The 21459-nt window shown below is 38.2% G+C and overlaps 1 protein-coding gene across 2 annotated transcripts in view; it reads left to right on the forward strand.

Moving 5' to 3' along the window:
* dab2ipb (DAB2 interacting protein b) overlaps positions 1-21459 on the forward strand; it is a 113911-nt gene that overhangs the window by 52988 nt on the left and 39464 nt on the right. For both annotated transcript variants that reach the window (XM_052102245.1, XM_052102253.1), the window contains 3 exons: positions 4335-4488; positions 8453-8551; positions 9844-10398. In XM_052102245.1, coding sequence (XP_051958205.1) covers positions 4335-4488; positions 8453-8551; positions 9844-10398 — 808 coding nt within the window. The remainder of the gene's footprint in view (positions 1-4334; positions 4489-8452; positions 8552-9843; positions 10399-21459) is intronic.

A 21459-nucleotide genomic window follows, 5' to 3' on the forward strand; every position in this document is an offset into this window, starting at 1 on the left:
TACAGCTGTGGCGATTGCTTTAAGACTGCACCGGAAGCACAGCTTCCTCAAAATTTTTATAACAAACTTTTTACTCTTGTAATGAGAAATAACAGTAAGTTAATGGTGAGTAGTATTGAATTGTCATCAAATAGCTATTCTGTAAATCCTTTATTCCTACTTAATGCATTTGCACATACTTTAATATGTATAGTGCAATAATGGTTGAATGCTCTCTTATTGCACGGCTCTCTGGAAAACTTGGCATTCTGCAGTCAAACATTTTTGTATAATGAGCGTTAAACAGTTTAATTGACCATTGTCCTTGGCAACCAATTTCCTACACTGTGCTAGTTTCATGTCTCTTATTGCACTCTGCAGTCTTCTTCTCACTTAAAAAAATATTTAAACTGAAACCAATATTTATCATCTTTTTGTTTTACTTGTTTTTTAAGTAGCCAAGTAATAAGCAATAATGTACAGTCAGCCTGTCATTACTGCAAAATAAACCCCTTCAGGATGATACATGCCTCTCCTGATCACCTTGTATGGGTTTATTTGGCAAAAATGACCAGCTGACTGTATATTATTCCTTACATAATAACATACATTATTAAGTTTATATTGATACATCTTACATAGAAACTTCAAAATGCACAATCAGACATTTATTTTATTTCTCAGAGAAAAAGAAATATTTGGTAGTTTTTTTTTTTTTTGCTTTGGTAGGGCACGTGGAAAGCAGTGAACTATTCTCTCTTTGTTTCCATGGCAATTGATCTTCCCAAACTTGCTAGCCAAATAAGTGCTTCTGAGGAGAACAAGTCTCTTTGACCGATTTTCACCCCTGATCCCTCTTTCTCCCTTTCTTTCTCTCACCACTGTATAAAGACTTGAAGAGCTGATATTAAGTCCTACTCAAGGAAACTGTTAGTTTCATTCAGAAATCAGCAGCTCATCTCTTGAGAACCAAAGAGAACATTCTTTTGATGATGTTGAGTAAAATTTGGTATCCAGTCACTAAGTAAAACTCAGATGAAGCCCCACCACCAACAAACACTGTTTCATTCTATATTTCCCTCTCCCTTCTACATTCTTTCGCTCAAGCTTGTTTTTTGACAGCTATTCCCAGAATCTCCTGTCAGTGTCATCCCGTCAATTTAACGCCAGTCAGGAAAACCGACATTGGTTTTTCCCTGTTCTGTAACTCAACTTGTCGTTTGAGTGCTAGCTTGATGCTCCATCTCTCAAACAGTGCTTCAAGCATGGATAAATCCCACAATCCCCTTTGCTCCAATTACTCTTGCAGTCCTCTGCTTCGTTCACTTCAGCCAATCAGAAATAAGCCAGTGAACTTTGTATACACACACACATGCACATACACACTTTACTCTCTGAAGCTTCTGTGGTTAAGAGACTAGGTTTGTCTCATGAGTATAGTCTTGCATCTGAAGATCTTAGTAGAAGAGAGAGGGAGATGGAGAGTGGAAATAGCAAGTAAAGGAAAACAGGGTGTGGGGGGTAAAGAAAGGGCTCAGGGTAATAGAAAATAGTACATAATTTATGAGAAAAACACAGAGAGCAATAGACAGTAGATGATTGTTTATGGAGACAGATATAGAGCATTGTTCTAAAACCAGTATAGGCAGCTGCCTTCTATGGCAGAATCCTAACCATCATGGAACCTCATACTGTAAGTGACTGATCTAGAATGTCCTACATAGGCAACAGCTTGGTGCAGCATACAAATAGCACTCTTTGTGTGATGCACACATAAGATTTCAATATAGATGATGCCAGAGGAACAACGCAATACTATAAAAAGCATAAATATTCATAACATACATAAACTTGTGGTAAAATAGTCCGTTTTTTTATTATTTTTAACCATATATTTTTTTTAAATGGATCAATATTGAATACGTTTTTTTTATATATATATATATATTTAATGAAAATTTCTCTCACTTCTTTCTCCACCTTGGAATGAAAGAGATTGTCCACCTAAAAATTTAAATTCCATCATCATTTAGTCACCCTCATGCTATATGTGTATGACTTTCTTTCTTCTGCAGAACACAAATTTTAGAGGAAAATCTCTACGCTCTGTTGGTCCTTACAATGCAAGTAAAATGTTGACCAGACCTTTGAATCTGCAAAAATCACATTAAGGCAGCATAAATGTAATCCTTATAACTCTAATGGTTAAATCCATATCTTCTGAAGTGATATAAGTGTGGGTGACAAACAGATCAATATTAAAGTAATTTTTCACTATAAATCTACACTTTCATATTTTCATATTTTGAAAATGAAAGTGGAGATTTATGGTAAAACAATTGTTTAAATACCAATCTGTTTCTCATCCACACCTAGTATATCACTTCTGGAGATATTGGTTTAACCACTCTCAAAAAAATATTTTTGCCTATTTTCAAGATGTATCCATTTCAATTGAATAACACTTTCCATCTAATTGAATTTCTTAATCTTTAACAAAATCAAATGTACAAATCTTACAAAATGCAATCTTGCTCTGCAGAAGAAAGTAAGTCATACACATCTGGTATGGCATGAGGGTGAGTAAGATGAAAGAAATTTCATTTTTGGGTGAACTATACTTTTATTGTTTTACTGTGCTCATTGGAGTGCATAATGGGACTGCCTTCTTCGTGAAGGATACATAGAATGTTGCCTTAGAATCTAGACAAAACTAGGTATCCTAAGGGGTATTTAGAATGCATACTTGTGTTAATAAATGATGCAACACAATGAACAAAACAGAATGCTGGTGTCTTGAAAAACACATTTTTAAAGTTGCATCTTAAAAACACGCTGTAAAAACAGCAAGACATGGCGCACTGGTCAAAGCCATCCATCTAGTGCATAGAAAAACAATTAAAAAACAGTGCAGGCAGATGCAGAAACATGTTTGGTGTGAACGGCCTATTAGGAGGCAGCATTATTAAGTTGCCTACCTTTTGGAAAAGCCTTTTTTCAGAAGTGTGCCTATGATGGCCTAAAATGCTGCCTCCAGAGGCAGCTCAGTAGGTTTTGAACAAAGCAATCTCTTGCTTGAAAGTTGATTTATCTCTCTGTGCAGAGAGATAAATATGGGTTTATGGCAGAGAGATTGATAAAATCTACCAACAGCATCACCTGTGTCTAAAGACCTTATACAGTACATTTCCTATGTGTGTCAGTTAACCACAACTCCCCTAGTTTCTGTGAACATCTCTTTACAGCTGATACCAAGGTTGAATTGTGGAACTGTTCAGATCTGAACAGATCCGATCTGCTTTGTAGCAAACACTAATTAACATCAGTACAGATCAACACAGTCTATGTCCTAGATGAGATCTCACACTCTAATTACAGCTGTAAACATGTTGAATATTCCAATGATATGCTTGCTATCTTGCCATCACTGTTTATTATGGATGCGGAACATATTGAATTGGTGAGACAGGAGTGATATTGACATTTTAAATAGCTTCATTCTTCACACATGCTTGCAAGCACTCACACCACACAGATCTTCCTCTATGTTCTGAACCATTATCTCCTGCATTTTGTATTTGTAACTTAACCAATATTGAAATGCATGGCAGAATTTACCTTAAAATTCTCAATTGGAAGTCAAGTTTTTTGTGAGTGTTTGTGCATTTGACTTATGAGTGTTAATTTAAAACTGGTTAAGTGCTGGATATAGAAAAGTGCTCAACCTCTATTTCCAGCGTTTACAAGACTTACAGTAGAAAAATTACACAAATTGTAATCTACTGTATACAAGATCACACTGGTGTTCTTTGCAAAAACTGTGCATGTAAGCCATGTATAATTTCAAGATTTTATATATATATATATATATATATATATATATATATATATTGCTATATATTGTCCAAATTGTCCAAATACATTTTGGGACCACTGTATCTCTTTAGGAGAAAACTGGCTATCGGTATTTCCTTCACACTGTGAAAACTCAACCTATATTGTTTGTTATAACATCTGTTATTCTTTTACCCTAGAAACTACTGTGTCATTTAAGTCTCTTTAGTGTACCTACCGTCACTGTTATCTCAGCATAAATGTGTCTCCAGATAGCACCAGAAAACGTGTCCTCATATTACACCTGCAAATTAGGTAACGTTAATATTTGCTATATAGTTGTCATGGAGTTCTCATGAACTAATTGGAATATCACTGAATGGTGATACTGAACTGAATTCTTTTAAGAGAATTCGTTTAGATTTTGTTTAGAGTTTACTTGTTTAGGATTTTGAAAGTGCTCGAGCAAGTGTGTATGAGAGAGACACTAAGTCACTGATTTGTGTCTGTTACCTTCTCAGGTCTCATCTGATGCCCAGGCTGAAGGAGTCACGCTCTCACGAGTCTTTGATCAGTCCCAGCAGTGCAGTAGAAGCTTTGGACCTCAGCATGGAGGAGGAGGTCCTTATTAAACCAGTGCACAGCTCCATCCTCGGACAAGATTTCTGCTTTGAGGTATAGACACATCTTACACTTGACTTTATACACATACCAGTCCCACCAGGATTTTGCTGCAATTTTTCTTGATTATTGTGGTGCAAAACAACAGAATTTGCAGTGTTTTTTGTGTTGTTTTGCAGTGAAAACTCACAAATAATTATATTATATTTGTGTAATTTCTGGCAATGATTGTTTAAGTGCAATTACCTGTTAATATTTTAGTGCATAATTGAATTAATACACACATAAATACCATACATTTAAGAGTTGTCACAAAACCTGTGATATATTACGAGTTCAGTGAAAGACCCTTAAAATAGGTTAAAATAGTAGACCTACAATAAAACTGTAAACTAAAAACACAAATGACAAATACATTTTACTATCCAAATAAGGTAATGCTTTTTTACAGGTGCAAGAGTGCATTATGGGGCACTCTAAAGCTCAGCAGCTAATTTTTTCATCTGTGTCACTACATGTCCTTAACACTGTTACAACAACCAAGAACAGTTGCCATTATACAAATGTTAAATTAAAGTGAAACCAGAGCATTTTGCATTCAATATCAAAATCCTTGTCTAAACTTTTCGCAGGACCAATCATAGCAAGCATTCAATATTCACACGCACTTTATGAGCTGTTCTGAGTGTAATCTGTGGTGCAGGGTCAGTCACTGCTGTTACTGTGAGGTGGAGATGATCGGATAGCAGCTGTGCAGTTGGATATTTCTCCACTGTTTCGAGATTTAAACATTTTGTGTTTCCACTTTCAAGAATGCAGAAAAGCAATTGCAGAAGTTATGCAAAATTGCAAGCTACCACAAAAAATGCAGTCAGTGGTTGAATTAGCATTAATTCTTGTGATTGCAAGATTGCAAAATCCTGAAGGGACTGACATACACTCACTGAGCACTTTATTAGGAACACCTGTACACCTACTAATTCATACGATTATCTAATCAGCCAATCATGTGGCAGCAGTGCAATGCATAAAATCATTCAGATGCAGGTCAGGAGCTTCAGTTAATGTTCACATCAACCATCAGAATGGGGAAAAATATTTATATAGACCGCGCCATGATTGTTGGTGCCAGACGGGCTGGTTTGAGCATTTCTGTAACAGCTGAACTCCTGGGATTTTTACACACAACAGTTTCTAAAGTTTACTCAGAATGGTGCCAAAAACAAAAAACATCCTGTGTGCATATCATAATTGGAGAGTGAGGCTCAGGAATCTAGTGCAGAGTTTTAAAAAACAAAAGATTAATAACACAAAAAGGGCAAAAACAAACCAAAACTTCCACAAGGGGGAAAAAACAAACATAAACTATCTTGTAGAGGAAAAAGGTAATCTAGGGCTGGGGCAGAAGGCAGCAAGGAACAGAAACAACTTGACCAGGCAGGGAACAGAAAACAGGAAACCAGACCGACCGACAGACTGTCTGACTGGAATAAACAAACAAATACACAGGACCGACTGGAAAACATGACTGGAAACAAGACGAACTGGCACTGGACATCAAACACAAGGAGACTAAAATAGGGAGAGAAATCATCAGGTTAACAAGACAGGGCAGGTGTGATTAATAAACTAATAATGGGCAAACAAGGAGGCAGGGTATGATGTAAGAAAGAGAGACACGTGGCAATACAGAAACAAAACAAAGCCACGTGGTCTCACAAGACGATAAAACACCCAAATGGCATGAGCGCACATCACCAAGATAATAAGGCAATATAAGCCCATGGCAACTGACAAAAAATGCCACGCATTCTCACGCTAAACAAAACCTGAGCTTACATTGCAAGACAAACACCAAGGGATTCATGCAACAGGTGAGAAAAACCAAACAGAACTCCTGTGCAAGAGTTCAGCCACACACAAACCCGAAATCTCAGACCAAAGTGTACTTCAGCACAACACGAAGACAGACGCATTGCGAGGCGCACCCGTTTTCGTGAGAAACAAACATAAACTATTGATGTGAATGCATGCTGCCAAAAGCACAACGGACCCATGTCAATAACAGACAGACATGGAGCATGAGTGTCCAGATCCTGACATCGAAACTGACAGGAAGTCAGGACACAGACACCATACTCCAGACATGAAACAAGACAGACTGAAGAGCACGCAGCAGGGAATACAACCAAAACTGCTCACTCACACAAAGACAGACAACAAAACACAAGACAGACATGGGACGATAATGCCACAGTCCTGTCAGACAAAAACCCATACTGACAGAGTGACAGGACCATTACAGAGTGGCAGTTCTGTGGAAGAAAACACCTTGTTGATGAGAGAGGTCATAGTGTTCCTAATAAAGTGCTCCGAGAGTGTACATACACTGGCGGCAAAAGTTTGGAATAATGTAGAGATTGTGCTGTTTTGGAAGAAAATCTTTATTTCACCAAAGCGGCAATCAACTGATCAAAAAGTATAGTCAAGACATTACTAATGTAAAAAACAGCACCATCACTATTTGAAAAAAGTTTTTTATTTTTATCAAATCTTGACAGGCCCCATTTCCAGCAGCCATCACTCGAACACCTTATCCTTGAGTAATCATGCTAAATTGCTAATTTGTTACTAGAAAATCACTTGCAATTACATAAAATACAGTTGAAAGCTATTTTGTTTGTAAAATGAAGCTTAACATTGTCTTTATGTTTGTTTATGAGTTGTCACAGTATGCAATGGACTGGCATAGCTTAAGGTCAATATTAGGTCAAAAATGGCACAAAAAAAAGAAACAGCTTTCTCTAGAAACTCGTCAGTCAATCATTGTTTGAGGATTGACCGCTATACAGTGCTTGAAATTGAAAGATTTCTTACAAAGGTGTACACTACAGTCTTCAAAGACAAAGAAAAACTTGCTCTAACAAGAACAGAAAGAGATATGGAAGGCCAGATGTACAACTAAACAAGAGAAGTACATCAGAGTCTCTAGTTTGAGAAATAGACACCTTATGTGTCCTCAGCTGACAGCTTCATTGAATTCTACCTGCTTAACACCAGTTTTTATAGAGAGAAGACTCAGAGGTGCAGGCCTTATGGGAAGAATTCTGAAGAAAAAGACACTTTTGAAACAGAAAAACAAAAAGAAAATGTTAGAGTTGGCAAAGAAACACAGACATTGGACAACAGATCATTGGAAAAGAGTGTTATGGATCTTAAACCCATTGAGCTTTTGTGGGATCAGCTAGACTGTAAGGTGTGTGAGAAGTGCGCTATGAATTTGAGGAATATCTCTCAATAAATATGGTTCAGTATTTATTTATTTTATTTTTTTGTATGCGAGTACACTGAAAAAATTAATTGTCAATTTCAAGTTACTAAATATTTTTTGCTTTATGTGTTAACATGATGTTAATTGTTTGTTTGTTTTATCACATGACATTTTTGTTAACATAAAATAATATTTTATTTATATCAAAATTATAACATGACTACATTAACTTCATTACATTAGGTTACACAACAAAAGTATTTTTAAGCATTAGATCAAGTAGAAATAGAACCATAAGTTAACAATTGCAGGTTACCACTTTTTACAGTGTTGGAAGTGACAGTAATAACTGATCATACAAGAAATAGGACTAAACCAGCACTTACCAGCATAAACCATCTTGGAAAAGCACTGAAATTCACTCTGTTTGAAGAGGATTAAAGGCATACACACAGGACACATAGACACAGAACAGCTCAACCGAGTTACATTCACTGTTCCAAGTGATGGAACTCAGTTAATTTATCTGTTGAATGCTCAAGAACACAAAATGGCTAAAACGCTCACATTTTGCACCTTGTTCTTGCCAGTTTAAAACCTTTTCAGATTACACTGAAATGCAATATATGCTTGTTCTTTTGTTACTTACATAGCAACAGAAACATACTTGGATGTACCATTGCTGAAAGCAATACAGACGCTGTGACATTCCTGCAGTAGGCTGACAATTATTGGCTTTTTTTCCAGGTGAGCACCTCCACAGGTAGTAAGTGCTTTTCTTGTCGTTCAGCCGCAGAGAGAGACAAATGGATGGAGAACCTACGACGAGCTATCCACCCTAATAAGGTAAAGTTGCCTTCCTGTAGTGGAAGGGCTGGAAGGCATCACTTATATACCTGCATTGACAAACAGTAATACATGACATATCTTGACAAATGTAGAAATCTGATTACTGTAATTATAAAATGTTCACTGAAAAGAAAAGAGAAAGATGTATAAAAAGAAATCTGTATTTATAAATATAGAGCAGTGTTGTCTCTCTCTCTCTCTCTCTCTCTCTCTCTCTCTCTCTCTCTCTCTCTCTCTCTCTCCTTCTCTCTCACTTTGATATAAGCACAAGAGAGAAACTGCAAAACATATGGTTGCTTAGAGAGGCCGGCAAGAATTAAATCTTATCCGACAGCTCATTTCACCAATCAATGATTAAAAAAATGTATTTGATTGTAAAAATCAAGCACAACGTTCAAGTTATACAGTATGTGCCTTCTTCCAATCTTCCTCATCGTTCAGTCATCCATTTTAATTACTCAATGGGTTTTGGCGGTGAGCACCGCTGCCAGGCATTAGAGACCTTTGCTGTAAACAGTTGACGAGATGTTGATGCTGTCGTAGTGTGGAGAAGATTATAGCTGCTGCAACACAGGCCCATTTCTGTCGGCCTAATTAGTTCATTATCTGTGATGAGGGCACACAGTGGAGCACCTCAATACCAGGTTTTGCTAAATCAATTGCCTTAGTGTGTGTTTATTAGTGTGGGGCATATCTGTGAGCACTAAAGCCCTAAACAATATTAATTTCTCAGTACACTCAACAACTATCAGTCAAGCCTTAGTCTGTGCAGTTCAGTGATTTCATGAATGCTCTGTGGCCTCAGAATAACCGTGACATTTAGTTTTATTCTGATCTCATCCTCCACTGCCTTTTAAGTTATACTGTAAAGGGATATCTATAAATTAACCTCTATTAGGTATCCAGAAACGCTTAAACCTGGACTGCAGCATGATGCAGGTCAAATTTATGTCTGTCCCTCGTATATTAAACCTCATGACCTCATGCTGGAAAGACTCTATTTAAAAAGGCCAGAGAATGACATTCACTGTTGGATGATGTCATGCAATATTTTCTGAACCTTCCTGCTATCTTTATAGGAAGGACATGAAGTGATCTAAAATAAAGGGCCTAATAATTTCAAGCCAAGGGTGGGTGATCGGAAACAGAGGGTATTAGTGAATCAAATAGAGCACCATCTCTAAATCACTGACCCCATTAGATGTCACACTCGCGCGGTAATAATCTTTTATGATGCGTGGCATAATATCCTAATAGTCCAATGACCTCACTTTGCCTCCTGTCTCTAGGACAACACTCGGCGGGTCGAGAATACTCTTCAGCTCTGGATTATCGAAGCAAAGGACCTTCCAGCCAAGAAAAAGTACTTCTGTGAACTCTGCCTGGATGATGCCCTTTACGCACGCACAACCTGCAAACTGAAAACGGATAATGTCTTTTGGGGTGAACATTTTGAGTTCAATAACCTCCCTACTGTCCAGAACATCACCGTCCACCTGTATAGGGACTCAGACAAAAAAAAGAAAAAGGACAAGAACAACTATGTGGGACTGGTTAGCATTCCAGTGGTGACTGTCACGAGCAGACAGCTGGTTGAGAAATGGTACCTGCTCAGCCAGCCCAATCCGGGTAAAGGGAAAACAGCAGGCCCTATGGTCCGCATCAAGGCCCGGTACCAGAGCATGAACATCTTGCCTATGGAACTCTACAAAGAGTTTGCAGAATACACCACAAACAACTACATGCTGCTCTGCTCTGCACTGGAGCCAGTCATCAGCGTTAAGAACAAAGAGGAGATGGCGTGCGCTCTGGTGCATATATTGCAGAGCACCGGGAAAGCTAAGGTAAAGTGAAAGTATACCTATCTTGCCATTTACCTTATTTTCTGGAATATATTGTAAGTCACATGTTATATAAGTTTTTTTATATATAGTATAAATTAATTTGGCATTTTTCATTAACTTTAAAGTGGTTACAGGTGATTATTTAACCCTTGTGCATCAATTAAAAAAAGTTACACATAGGTTCATTATGGACAAAAATGGCCATGTCCAAAAACTGTCATAAAAATATTATAGATTTGTATTTTTTTCCACTTTCACTGACATAATTTTTTTAACCAGCATCAGCTCTAATCATAATGACCAAACATTCATTCATTTTTAGAATTTTAACCCTTTAAACGCTGGTTTGTTTACATAATGCCACTGTTGTTTTTTTTAGGAAAAAATGAAAAATAATAATTATTTTCAATTTAATAGATGCTATGCAGAATTTTTTTTCTTTGATTATTAGAGCCTCGGATATGTCAATGATTAACAACAACATTCATTTTGATGCTTTCATATTTTTTATGCAGTATCAGATTTAAAAAAAAGCTACCACTTGGCCATGTCAAAAAAGTGTCATAAAAATATTATAGAATAATATTTTTTTCTACTTTCACTGACTTATATTTTAACCAGCATCAGTTCTAATCATAATTACCAAACATTCATTTATTTTCAGAATTTTAACACTTTAAAATTCTTTAGCCGGTTTGTTTACATAATGCCACTGTTGTTTTTTTATAAAAAATATAATAATTATAATTATTTTCAATTTAATAAATGCTAAACAGAATTTTTTTTATTTTTATTATTAGAGCCTCAGACACATACAAACCACACTCTGAAATCCATACCAACACACTCACACAATTATATATTCATAATGTATCTAATTGGCTCTATAATATGCATAAGCCAAAAACAGCAGAAAACAACAACAAAAGCGATGATATGCCAAACCTGAAAAAATGGCACGATCTGTAAAAAATATTGCATAATTTTATAGGGTTTCAATGGGGCCATTTTTGTCCAAAACGACGCTAAGAGGGAGTATTTTGTGTAACTAGTGCAAAAAATATATTTTTAAAGAAAATAGGGTGAAATATTAAAATTCCAATAAAAATTCACACCTGTGGAAAATTTTATGCAGTTAGCATTAACACAGACAAAGTTATCAAAAAAACAAAACTGAAAAAGCCAAAAATGTCCACAAGGATGCACAAGGGTTAAACCAGACGCTCCAGATTATAAATAAATAAATAGATCTTGATTTAAGCTTCACGGAGTGGCTTGACCTGCTAAGAGTGTTGTTTGTTTTTTGTTTTTTTCCTCAACAACATGATTTTTATCTGGTGCAACTCAATACAGATGTGGCCATCAGAAATATTACAATATTAGGGGGCCTGTGTAGCTCAGTGGTAAAGATGCTGGCTACCACCCCCGGAGTTTGCTATTTTGCAGAGTGACTCCAGCCAGGTCTCCTAAGCAACCAAATTGGCCCATTTGCTAGGGAGGGTAGATTCATATGGGGTAACCTTCTTGTGGTCACTATGATGTGGTTCGATCTCGGTGGGGCACTTGGTGAGTTGAGTGTGGATGCCGCAGTGGATGAAGTGAAGCCTCCACATGCACTATGTCTCTGTGGTAATGCGCTCAACAAGCCAAGGGATAAGATGTGTGGGTTGATGGTCTCAGATGTGGAGGCAGCTAGGATTCTTCCTCTGCCACCCGGATTGAGACAAATCATTACACGACCACGAGGACTTAAAAGCACACTGGGATTTCCAGTTTGCAAAATTGCAAAAATTCCAAATTGAGGGTACAATGGGGAAGAAAAATAATAATAATAAAACCAATACAATATTATTTTGATATCTGGGTTGCAAAGCAATAATATCACAATTCTTTATGTTTGGTGTATTGTGATTTGAAACTGTGATATATTGCAAACTTTTACTCTGTTGTTTCTCATTCATCTTCATAGTTCCTCTTGCCTTGCAAAACAAGTGCTGAACTTAATGTTTACTTCATCAGAGGGTCAAATAGTATTTTAGTAGTATTGTAGAGCACAGGCACATAAGTGTCACAAAAATACCTGATGTGATGTGAGGGAACAATGTACCTTGGATAAAACATATGCATCATAGGATTGCAGTCTCTTGCAGTAGCTGCAGAAGTGTGAAGCTTATAATTTTATAAAAGCACTTACATTAATTCTTCAGTTAAAACTCATGTATTATTTGAGCTGTAAAGTAGTTTATATCTTCATTTTAACAGTAGTTTTAGGGTTTGTTGACTACATCATCATGGCAACGAAGTTGTAAAATTGGCTATAACTTTAAACAGGTTAGTAAATTATTTTATCATGCTAAAATCATGTTAACATGCATATTGGTTAAGTCTTGTGGCTATACTTTTGAAATAGTGAGTATTTTAATGTTTATGAATGTGCCCCATTCCCTTCCATTACAAGTGCCTCACTGTAAACCAGATGTTTGTTTTTGTTTTTTTAAAGAAAAGGAGGGGCAAAAATATATTTTGTGGTAATCAATATTATGCCACAAATGTTATTGATTGATTAAAACTTGTATTGAACCCGGAATATTAATTTAAATTCTTAGCTTGTTCTGAGATTGCATTTTGGTTAAATAGAATTAGTCTTCTCGCACACTTTCTCTGCGTGGTGGTCAATCTCTTTTTTCCTAAAGGTATTAATGAGAACAAAACAAAAAATGTCTATTATTGACATAAAATATCAATACAATATTGCCAGATAAATTATCATGATACTTTGAAATACTTCAAAATACCCCTTTGGAGTATCTTGCATGAGGTCACAATGGTGATTGTTCATGGATTTTCCCTTGCATGGTTTACTTCTCTTTGTTTACATTTTCAGATCTTTAACCACTAGCCTACCTTCAAGGTCATAGACATGTTCTGAGTCAGTGTCTGTATACTGCAAATTGTCACGATGCAGGAGGAGGCAGACAATGGGTTGGATCCAAATGCAGTGTACTTTATTGTAAATCAAAGTGAGACAAAACAAACAGGAACAAAGGAAATGACCACGATGGGTAAAACGACACTAAAACCTGGAAACACGGAAAACATGAAAGGTAGAACAGGCAGGATTAAACATCAGGGGGAGCACGGAGACAGGCATCCACAAACATCAAAGACCGACAGGGGAATGGTGAAACAAACAGGGTTAAATACACAAACACAATGACGACTAAACGAGACACAGGTGAGACCAATGAAGAGTGCAGGCAGTGAGAGAGGCCAGGAATTGTGGGAATTGTAGTTTTATACACAGACAGTGAAACACGGGGCGGACAACAAGGAAAACGTGACATGGAATTTGACGTGCTGAGTTAAACAGAAAACACGGACCGGACCACAAGGAATGTGACATGGAATGTGATAGGTGAAACGGAGAACATAGGCCAGACAACACAGGAACGTGACACAAATATTGCCCTTTTGTAATTTAGCTGGAACAAATTTGCATTTTTATCTGGAAATCGCTGACACATACATGTCCCATGACTCATGATGGCCTAAATAAACTTTATATAGTGATTCATTAGTTTTTAGCTGCATAAATCTTGCAACTTTCCAATGTTTCAATGTTATACCGTTTTGACCTATCATAAAACAAATGAGTGGGGATGTGTACATTTTTATTGAAAATATTTGATCAGTTATTAGTATGTATATATTTACTTAATGTTTACATGATGATACTTACCTATTTTCGCATTTTGTAAATATTACAAATCGATTTGCCTATTCCTGCTTTTTCTATGTTCTGCCAATTCAATGATGTTCCTATTGAACTTCAGAGGTCACAGTGAATCAAAAGCAATCCAGTCGCTGTTTGTTATCTCTGCTGTTGCATCCCTGGTGTTATTCCTTGCTATCCAGCTTGAAAAAGGGATCCTATGGACATGAAAGAGATTTTGTGTAGTTTGTGTTGGCTACATCTATGAATTTTTGTATTTATTTCTCATGCTGAGGGGCATTTCAGAGGGATTACCCTGTTATATTATAAGGGAGGGAATAAGACAGCACCTCTTATCACTATTGGCTGGTTTAGCTTCTATCAGGCTGTGATTGACAGATCCTGGGTTGTTGTAGATGGAATGTTTATAGTGACTCACAGGATGATATAAACACAAAGGCGAAATGACCTTAGATGGTGGTGGATAATCCTCTAGTGTATGTAAGGCATGTACTGAAGAGCATGTTTAGATTGCACTAACCCTGTCATTTTCATCTATGAGAAAGAACAGGACAGACCAAAGATATTGTTGCTGCTTACTTTTTAGATATGAAGCCTAGATTTTTTTTACTGAATATTCTCATTATTATAGCCTATATGTGGAGTGTAATTAGACAAACTAAGTGTGAAACAGGCTTTTCAGTGAGTTAATCTGCCACTGTGTTTTTAATCAGGGTCCAGGCAGAAGGGTCATGACCAGGGTCATGATTTAATGACCAACTTTTTTTTGTTGATTTACAGGCCAGTATGTTTAATTCAAAAGCTTGCAGTCGAATAGTTCTTCTGTTGCCATTTGCTCTAGCCATGGAGAATCAGTTAAATGAAGCATGAAACAGGTTTTTTACTAACGGGTTGGTCTTCTCTATGGCAATGTTCATTTGTGTTGTCAGTGCAAATCTGAAGTTAATCGTTACATATAGAAGGCATTACGCTTCCCAAGAGGTTGTTTTTGTTGCCTTATTTTTAGGAAATTCTGTCCATGAATTACTTGTGGAATTTATGTTAGAATTACTTAAAGCAAAGATGTTAGGGATTCAGGATTTTGGGGGTAAAATTCATTTTTTTTGTATTATTATTATTTACAACCAGTCAAATGGCATTTATGTTTCTGTGGTCAATGAACAACATGGAGGAGAATATAATACTTGCTGTTGCAATTTTTTTGGTGGCTTTATGATGTTTTTTTGAGAAATAACATGTTTTATAGAGAATCAAATAGCATGTTATTTAGTTAATTCTAATATGTAACAAGGTTCAATGTAAAGGAGGGAACCAGACGAACCATCAAAATAATGTTTAATGTTAATGTTTAAAGTGCCTTGCATGGCAGCTCTGACATAATTGGTGTTTTTGTGAATGGGTGAATAAGATACATTGTAAAGTGTTTTGAAAACCGCTAAGGTTAAAAAAGCGCTATATAAGTGCAGACCATTTACCATTTAATGAAGCAAAAAGACACAAACATAAACACACACACACACACATGGCAGCTGCGTATGGCTCTCTCTCGAACTTCCGTATCTCGCCGCACTTATTCCTCTCCTCGGATGATTAGCCTGTTTGGGGACCGGGTGTGCCTGGTCACAGCTCGGCCCCACCCTGCTCCTTGTCACATAATAGTTTCATTCATTCACTTAAGGAAAGTGGAACACAGAATTCAATATGTACTGTAATCGCAGCATATTTTCACTTGCTAACATTGAGTTGAAGCAGTAGCGAACATTGTTGTGCTTGAGCTGGCACGTTACCTCTTTAACTACTGGATAAGGGGGTAATCTGCTATTACTAAACCAACTGCTCTTCACATAGGGTTATCATAATCGGACAGTTGCATCACTCATATACTACAGTATTTGCCCCTTATCCACTGTCCTCCTGGGTTCTGTGGGGTCGTTTGGGGCTGTTAGTCTAATGCTGTTAATTACTGCTCCTTAATATCTGTGCTTGTTATAGAAGCATTGAGGGATATTGACCATAAAAATATGTTAAACCAATGGAATCGCCCAAGCTGTCCAAGGTCATTTGTTATGAGGACAGCTGTAAAATACAGCTTAATCATAACTCTTCATTCAGGGGTAAAAAGAAATTCTAAATAGCCGAGCAATGGTACACTGTTTGTGGACATTCTGTGGGAGGCATTTAGAAATATATTTAAATATGAAGACACTCTGGAAAACCTTAACTAATGTGACATTAAAATATGTTATCAATTACGTTATTCCTAATTCTGAGTATAGGATTCACTTGAGATCAGTAAAATAAGTAATTTTAAGCACTCGATGATGATTTACAGTAAAATGAATAGGACATTTTTAATTTGTCTTGTTTACATTCTATACCCGGCCATAATATGTACCTGATTGTAATTTTTTGGATGACACTGATAATATTGTTATAAGATGAGTGCATAAAAGTGTTAATGTGCAGAATAAAGAAAAAAGAATGATGATAGGCATATCTTACTTTGGGCAGATGTGTGAATGTCTTTCGCTGCAGATGGCACATGAGTCAATGGGCACTTGAGAGTATTTGAGTAGATTTGATTCCTTTTGTAGACTAATAAAACAGATTTTTTTTTTGCAAAATATGGTCTTGGAAAATTTCTCTTAAGCAAACAATTGTACAGATGTAGGACCGTTTTCACCAGCTTGCTAATAACTCGCTAATAACACACTGGTGTGTTCATGTTGACTAATTTTGACAGACTGAACATAAACAAAATTAACTGTTGGCCTTATGGTAGGTGGAGCTCCAGGTCACACCTTCTGATGACGTGGACCAATGGGAGTAAGGTGTTTAGTAGCCGGTAAGAAGTTTTGCTAAAAGTTTTCCCAAAAGTTTTCCCAGGCGAGCTGTTACGATCCAATGAAACAAATGCAAAAACATCTTCTTTTTGGCCAGATTTTGTTCTAAATTATGTCACACCCCTTTGTTCTTCGATTTCATATGAAGTATACTTGGGCCCTTATGCAGATACCAAAAAGGACATCCCAAAAACCCAGAACAAAATTCAAGAGACATTTAGAAATCAATAATAAACAAAATATTTAAATTTACATTTAGTCATATAGCAGATGCTTTTATCCAAAGTGACTTAAAAATGAGGAACATAGAAAGCAATTTGTCATACAATGTTCAACAACATTTACAGTGTTGTACTGCCAAGCTCTCAAGGTGGCTGGAGTAGTATAGGCGCTAGCGCAGATGAAAGAGACAGAGAAGGATTTTTGGTGTGTGTGTGCACAGTAAGTGCAAGCTATTTTCAAAAGGAAGTGCAATTAGTGTGGATTGGTTAAGTGCTCACGGAACAGATGTATTTTCAGCTGGTTCTTGAATGTTGAGATGGTATCAGCAGATAGTGTGAAGCTGGAAGCTCATTTCACCACAGTGGAACAGAGAAACTGAACAATCTTGAGACCACCAGATGTCGTTAGTTCATAGACCGCAGCGAGCGAGTTGGAGCATAGCCGTGGAAAGGTAAATTGAAGTAAGAGGGTGCGGTTCCATTGGCTGTCCTGAAGGCCAGAGTCAAAGCCTCGAATTTGATGCGTGGCAGCTACAAGTAACCAGGGGTTAGAGTCTTGTATAATCAGGCCAGGAACACACTGAAGAAGGAAATCAGAGTGGCTACAAGAAGCTACTCTGAGAAGCTGAAAAGCAAGTTTTCATCTAACGACCCTGCATCAGTGTGGAGTGGCCTGAAACAACTTACTAATTACAGGACTCCTACCCCCAACCCTGTGGCGGACCAACGACTGGCTGACGACCTGAATGTGTTTTACTGCAGATTTGAAAGGCCCGATTTCACACCCCACATGCACTCGGACCTTCATTTCACACAACCATTAACACCACCTGCAACCCCCCTCCTCCCCCCTCCTGCTACACTACCTGCACTCAAGATCTGTGAGGACGATGTGTGCTGTGTCTTTCGGAAGCAAAGGACAAGGAAGGCTCCAGGACCAGATGGCATCTCACAAGCTTGCCTTCGTTCCTGTGCTAACCAACTGGCCCCCATCTTCACTCAGATCTTCAATAGATCACTGGAGCAGTGTGAAGTCCCATGCTGCTTCAAACGCTCAGTTATTATCCCCGTCCCTAAGAAACCTAAAATCACAGGACTTAATGACTACAGACCTGTCGCCCTGACATCTGTGGTCATGAAGTCATTTGAGAGACTGGTGTTGGCCCACCTGAAGGACATCACTGGACCGTTTCTGGACCCCCTTCAATTTTCTTATCGAGCAAACAGGTCTGTGGATGATGCAGTCAACATGGGTTTGCATCATATCCTGCAACATCTGGACAGACCGGGGACATACGTAAGGATCCTTTTTGTGGACTTCAGCTCGGCTTTCAACACAATCATACTAGATATACTCCGGACTAAGTTAAACCAACTCCCTGTTCCCACCTCTACCTGTCAGTGGATTACCAGCTTTCTGACGGACAGGCAGCAGCTTGTGAGGCAGGAAAATTCACTTCCACCACCTGTACCATCAGCACTGGTGCCCCCAGGGATGTGTGCTCTCCCGCTTCTCTTCTCCCTGTACACCAATGACTGCACCACCAAGGACACCTCTGTCAGGCTCCTGAAGTTTGCAGACGACACCACTGTCATCGGCCTCATCCGAGATGATGATGAGTCTGCATATAGAAAGGAGGTTGAACGGCTGGCTTTCTGGTGCAGTCAAAACAACCTGGAGCTGAACACGCTCAAAACAGTGGAGATGATTGTGGACTTTAGGAGGAACACCCCAACATTGTCCCCCCTCACCATTCTAAACAGCACTGTGGCAGCAGTGGAGTCATTCAGGTTCCTGGGCACTACCATCTCACAGGACCTGAAGTGGGATATACACATCGACTCCATTGTGAAAAAGGCCCAGCAGAGGTTGAACTTCCTTCGCCAGCTGAGGAAGTTCAACCTGCCACCAGTGCTGCTGAAACAGTTCTTCTCAGCAGTCATTGAGTCTGTCCTCTGCACTTCAATAACTGTCTGGTTTGATGCAGCTACGAAATCAGACATCAGAAGACTACAAAGGACAGTTCGGTCTGGTGAGAGGATTATTGGTTGCCCCCTGCCCCCCCTTCAAGAACTATACACTTCCAGAGTGAGGAAAAAGGCTGGTAAAATCACTCTGGACCCCACTCACCCTGCCCACTACCTTTTTGAACTGTTGCCTTCTGGCCGGCGCTTCAGAGCTCTGAACACCAGAACCGTCAGACACAGGAACAGTTTTTTCCCTCAGGCCATCCATCTAATGAACAATTAAATTGCCCCATTGAGCAATAATTATGTGCAATACACAGTTTAATTTTAATTTTAATTTATATTATCCGACATATCCACTTCTGCCACTTCTACTTACATTGCTCTGTACATAATATACAGGTTTTTGTTCTTTATATAACAGATTGTATTAGATTTGCACTACGTGTGTGTATGTGGGTATGTATGAAGGTGAGTGTATGTACGTATATGTATAATTATTTATTTTGTGTTCTTTTTTGTTTTTAATTACCTATGTCTTGCTGCTGTTTTTGGTATTGTTTGTATTGTTGTTGACTGGAAGCTCCTGTCACCTAGACAAATTCCTTGTATGTGTAAGCATACTTGGCAATAAAGCTGATTCTGATTCTGATTCTGATTCTGAAGGGAAATCAAGAGTGGGGTGGTATGAGCCCTTTTTGGCTGATTAAAGACCAGACATTCTGCTGCACTCTGAACCATATGCAGTGGTTTAATTGTGTTAGCTTGGATGCCAGCCAACAAAGCATTACAGTAGTCCAGTCTTGAAATGACCAGAGCTTGGACCAGGAGCTGAGCAGCATATTCAGATAGAAAAGGTCTGATTTTCCTGATGTTGTATAGCGCAAATCTGCAAAACTGGGTGGTTTATGAGATGTGGGCGGTAAAATTAAGCTGGTCATCTACCACCACTCCCAGGTTCCCAGCTGTTCTGGTTGGTGTTAGTGTAGTTGATCCAAGATGAATAGTGAGGTTGTGGTCACCAGATGGGTTGGCTGGGATCATGAGGAGTTCTGTCTTGGCAAGGTTGTTCTGAAGGTGGCATTTCTTCATCCAGGCTGAAATGTCCGAGAGGCAGGCAGAGATACGATGTGAGACAGAAGAGCCATCAGGCAGGAAAAACAGGTAGAGCTGCGTGTCATCTTGAGGATCAGTGGCAGTGAAAGCCATATGCCTCAATGATCTGTCCGAGTGATGTTGGGTATATCAAGAAGAGGAGGGGTTCAAGCACTGATATGATATGAACTTTTTTCAGATAATACTGTATATCTTGAATATCCCTTGGCAAAATGTTTTTATCGTTGCAGGTTGGGCTGGGACAATTCATCAACGTCACCGATTACAGAAATACGTAGATTTGCATAACATGCGTCGGTGGGTCGCATTGGAATAATTAAAATGGCAACACCCGGTTTAAGCATGGATTCCCCGAAGAACAAACTGCAGCTAAAAAATACTTGCCCATGGTGATCTAATGCGTGGGAGTATTTTAACCAGAGACCCAACGATGTGGTGCTGTGTAAGATATGCAAATTGGAAATGGCTTATCACAGCCATACAACCGCCATGAATGAACACTTGAAGCGAAAGCTTCCCGGAGTGCTTGTCATGACGGCAGCAGCGTAAGTCCTGTTTACTTTTTGTCCCCACCCACCCAAACATGATATAGTATTACAACACGTGTTTCTGTTAGTAGTAGTCACTTAAAATAGATTTTCTAAATGTTTCCTCATCGCCCCATGTTAAAAGTAATTTCTAAAATGCTAACGTAAATTTACACCATGCGTCATCTAATTTTGTTATTTGGCCGTTTTATATTTTCTGTTTAATTTAACGGCCATGCAGCCCTCTACATTGCGACTAAATCAACTGCATGCAACCAAATAAAATTTCGCACTATGCGACCAAAAAACGTTTGTTATTAGCCACTCGCAAGTAAATATTAACATTTCACTCGCCAATGATAGAGTTGTGTAGTGTCCGAGGCCCCTTTACTGAATTAAAAGCAGTTGATTAAGAAGCTGGATTCAGCCTTGTCTTTCCCTGCATGCTGTCTCATGAACACGCAGGAAAAAGCACTTGTGTCTCATTCAGTTGAACTCGGAGCACCTCAGGGAACCGCACTTGGACGTCACAAGAGCAGCTCTTTTGAGCGCGTGTGAAGATGAACCACTTCTCAAGAGCTCTGATGTGCAATCCGTCTACAGAGACTTGCGCCAAACTCCCGCCAAAATATAAACAAGGTATAAAAGTATTA

Source organism: Xyrauchen texanus, chromosome 3 (assembly GCF_025860055.1).
Source record: "Xyrauchen texanus isolate HMW12.3.18 chromosome 3, RBS_HiC_50CHRs, whole genome shotgun sequence".
In the NCBI taxonomy this organism is placed as follows: Eukaryota; Metazoa; Chordata; class Actinopteri; order Cypriniformes; family Catostomidae; genus Xyrauchen; species Xyrauchen texanus.